The 4,202-nt window shown below is 44.1% G+C and overlaps 1 protein-coding gene across 1 annotated transcript; it reads right to left on the minus strand.

Annotated features, from left to right (window-relative positions):
• Nucleotides 1-1,289: 1,289 nt before the first annotated feature.
• Nucleotides 1,290-2,886, minus strand: LOC144713619 (protein PLANT CADMIUM RESISTANCE 2-like). The gene is made up of 4 exons (XM_078588263.1): nucleotides 2,381-2,886; nucleotides 1,964-2,035; nucleotides 1,668-1,880; nucleotides 1,290-1,541 (listed from the first exon to the last, which is right to left on the minus strand). Exons 1-4 carry the CDS (start codon nucleotides 2,838-2,840, stop codon nucleotides 1,468-1,470), a joined length of 819 nt encoding a protein of 272 aa, XP_078444389.1. The 5' UTR covers nucleotides 2,841-2,886; the 3' UTR covers nucleotides 1,290-1,467.
• Nucleotides 2,887-4,202: the final 1,316 nt, after the last annotated feature.

Consider the following 4,202-nt stretch of genomic DNA (forward strand, 5'->3'; position numbering starts at 1 on the left):
TCAGCTCTGACTCTAAAGATGTTGGCGACAATAATTAAAGGTATGGCAAAAATAAAAAGATAACACTTTCAATGCCCCTCAATTCTCACCAGAGCATATTGAGTTGATTGATGCCAGTACGATACGGATCCTTGCAAGGCTTCACTTCATTCCAACTGGTCCCATACCAGAGCCGCACATCCCAGTGAGCCGTGATCCATTTTCTGAGCCATGGCCAAACCACACCTATTGGACCCGCTACAACTTCACCCCAGCAATGATTAACTTTGTTGAGTTTCAGGTCACCCTAGCATCCATAAGGCAACATCCATCACCGAAAAGGGACAACAGCGGAAACATATGGCTTGTGGAATGAGAACCTAAGAGGTTTATTATGTTTAGTTGTTTAAGGACCAATTTCACTTTTATAATGTAAGTTTGATTGACTTCCCCAACTTTATATCAACGTGGAAGATGGGTTGGCATCCATACTTCAACATTTACTATGACTTTTCCTATACAGCTTCACATAATAAATATTATTCACACAAGTGAACCTTGTTCATGATCTGTTATCTGTTCCAATATCGTATTCGATATCATATTCGTTATCCTCTTGACGATATTGACATCGGATATCATTATCACACTAACAATGTCCGGAACCGTTTTCTGTTCAGTAATGCATAACAGTATCCGTTATTGATATTCGCTAAAAGATGTTGTCCGTGTTCGACATTTTTTAGCGTACACAATGCATTATCCGATTACGGATAACACATACTGATATCGTTAGTCACTCCCTGCCTGAATACTGCTTCTCTCCCACGAGGGAGAATAGATAAACGAAGATGAAAGTGCATTCATAAAAATGCAAATCATATGTGAATCATATGCGGAGAAATATGTGCTCGCAGAGAAAGACAAGTCAAGTTGAGAGTGTAAGAAAATATAGACCAGACAAGACCTTAAATATAGCTTCTCTCCCATGAGGGATGATACATAAATGAAGAGGAAAGTGCATTCATAAAATTGCAAATCATATGAGAATCATATGCGGAGAAAAATGTGCTCACGGAGAACGACAAGTCAAGTTGAAATTATAAGAAAATCTAGAGCAGACAAGACCTGAATTATAGCTTCTCTCCCACGAGGGATAGTAGATAAATGACAAGGAAAGTGCATTCATAAGAGTGTCCTACTGCGGGTTTTGCAAGAGATGAAATGGGACTTTTCAAATATCATTAGGGACTTCATGTCCATGATTCAAAAGCACACGTTTCCATAACAGTGGCATTGGATACTTCCTCTTTGAACACAGTGAACAAATTTATTCAGACAAAGTAGAACTTTAAGACAGAAGACCTCTCAATATAAGTGGTTCTCTTTCTTCTCCCACTCATTTTTCACTTCTCATCAGACTCTTACAACCGCTATCATAAATACACTGACACGTCTTACAGGAAACAGAAAGAAGCCTCAAATCGATCACCCATTCATTCTTTGGTTCACTGGCGGGGTCATCGCCGTTCCTTGATTTTTCGCCACGTTTGCGTGCCACCCTGCAAGAGGCCAATAAAATGGAATGAGACGAGACAAAGTAAGGAATCATCGTCTGAGGTATCAATTCAAGTTCTTTACAGAAAACATAAAAACAAAAAAACAGAACTTAGGTTCTTTTTCTTTACCTATCTCAGGATCCAAGCCCCGGTTGCGGAGCTCCCGATACTCCTGGCAAAGGGCGCAGCATTCAAATATGCAATGCGTTGCCCAGTCCGGCGCCGGCGCTTCCACGAGGTTGTACTTGGCCCTTAGCCTCGTCCGGTATCCGCACGATATCAAACATGGCATTCCAATAAGACAAGCGATGCAGCCGTACATGAACCCGTTCGATCCGCAAGCTACACATTCACAAGGGAAAATCTCTTATATAAATACTCCGACGAATAACCCAGATCCTCTGTTCGAGTTATTTTCCACGTACTCGATCGCCCTTCGTCGATTATCTCTGAAATTTGCCCGTACGTGAAGCAAGGAAGCAGCGCCGTGATGAGAGCTGTCGACAGTCGCAGTGTTAAGCTCAAGAACGAAAGATGAAAGGCAAACGGATGGCACAAAGGACGGAACGGGATAAGACGAGGGTTCGGAACGGCGATCCCTGCAAGGACGTGAGGACTGAAAGAAGACCCGTCGTCCGTATCGAAGCCCTAAGAAAGGTGTTAAAGACACCTTTGAATCTATTATTCCTATCTCATAAACTAAGGGACGCCCGTCCCTATAAATACTCAATGTCTTCTTATGTTCATGATACGGGAAAACTTCTAGGTTAATATTCATTCTCTTCTTACGTCTTTTCTCCACGTTTCATCTTCGTTTCAAACAAAAGGAGAGAGAAAAATACTGTTCTGGGGGTCGTCCATGCAGTCGAAGAGGCCCGTCGTCCACGGCTCGACCATCGCCTGTGGCGCGGCGTAGCCCGTGTATCCTTGCGGTGCGGGGGACGCCGCGTGATGCTGAAACTGACCGGGAGGAGCCAGTTTTTCTCCTTGGGCCGGCGGGGGGAAAGCCACTGGCACGGGAGGCGGAGGATACGCTTCAGGGTTGTGAATTGGGGAGGGTTGAGAAGGGTACGTCGCCTGCGGGGGATACGCTGCCTGTGGGGGATACGCTGCCGGTGGGGGATACGCTGCCTGTGGGGGATACGCTGCCGGTGGGGGATACGCTGCCTGTAGGGGAGACGTTGCTTGTGGGGGATGCGCCGCGGGCGGATTGGCTGGGGGATTTTGCGTCGGAGGGTAAGTTCCAGGCGGCCCATGGACGTCGGGGCTCTTTGGAGGTCCTTCCCCCGTTGGCCTTCCCATGGTGTGAATTTCTTCCTGGGTTTCTTCTACACGGCTGGTTCAGCACTGCAAGCTATTATAGAAGCGGATGGAAAGCTTGGCGATGGTTCAAGAGAGCGATACTTCGCTGCAAGTGGATTAAGTTAGGCCTAGACCGTGTGGGCTCTCGGGAAACTTCCGATTGTCAACGGGTGCTCTTGTTCTTTCTGGAGACCGGACAGTGAACGGGGCCCGGATGTTTACTGATTCTTTATGGAAGTTGTGAGAGCTAGACATGGATGAGGTCAATGGTATTGACAATTGAGGCTACATTTAACGCTCCATTTTATGATTGGCTCACACGCGGTGTGAGCCAATCATGAATCTGGGTTAATAACCCAGATTCATGAAAAAACATTTTTCAATCGATTACTTACTGTTGCTGTTTCACCAACAGTGGATGTTAATGGAGTATGAACTATTTAATGATTCTGATATATTTTAATGCAAGGCACATCAACGTTTAATGTTATGTTTTATGATTGGCTTTGCAGGTGTAGATTATGGGTAGGCGACATTCCTTGGTGTCATACTACCACGCAGAGCGCACGGTAAGAACCTTGTTTCATCCTAATAACCTGCTTGGTTATCTTACTTACTGTCTCGCTCTGGACAATCAAAAGCTATCTTTTGTGAAGTCAATTGAGTATCAACATTTGAAAATAAATGCGCACCTTTGCGCTATGCTAAGGATTCTGATATCTATTAGTGATAGGCGAAACTCGCCGTTTTCCATTTGGTGAAACGAGAGTTAGGTGGGAGAAATGGAATTGGTCAATGGAGATACTCACATGGTGAGGCCCACGCGTTTACTTCTCCGAGAAGTCTCCCACTCTCTCATCTCACAGAAAAGAACGAGCCCATGGATTTCTTTGGTGATAGAAGTTTATCTGTCACTGTCTTGCTATCTTCTGCCTTGGATTTTTATGATGATACTCAAATATTTCTACCCATAAATATTGGCTGGGTGGATGGAAACACTGTAACAATATAAAAGTCATTGGGCGCTGACTTTTATATAATGACAAACATATCCTCACAAGGTTAGGCTAGTGATGCCTTCCTACCGCACGCCACTTCATATGTAAGATAAAAAATAATTTCTTTGAGGTCACAGTTGGATAGGCAGATATGAACGATCAACACACAAAGGATAAGATCGGTTCATATCAACCCAATAGCATCCTGGATTTCAGCATTCCATAAGGGGGTCATGTCGATAATAACTGCAGACTCACTTGCGTACATCACACACATCTCACATCTTCATTAAAGGAATATTTCTTGAGTAAATAAAACATGTTAATGGTGGGAAAAATTGCTTTGAGAAACAAATATTGCACA

The sequence above is a fragment of the Wolffia australiana genome, chromosome 16 (genome assembly GCF_029677425.1).
Source record: "Wolffia australiana isolate 7733 chromosome 16, ASM2967742v1".
Lineage (NCBI taxonomy): Eukaryota > Viridiplantae > Streptophyta > Magnoliopsida > Alismatales > Araceae > Wolffia > Wolffia australiana.

Coding starts and splice junctions, on each gene's coding strand:
- LOC144713619 (XM_078588263.1), bottom strand. CDS start 2,840: ATGGGAAGGCCAACGGGGGAAGGACCTCCAAAGAGCCCCGACGTCCAT. Junction 2,036..2,380: donor CATGGACGACCCCCAGAACA/GTATTTTTCTCT, acceptor GACTGTCGACAG/CTCTCATCACGGCGCTGCTT. Junction 1,881..1,963: donor AATCGACGAAGGGCGATCGA/GTACGTGGAAAA, acceptor GTGAATGTGTAG/CTTGCGGATCGAACGGGTTC.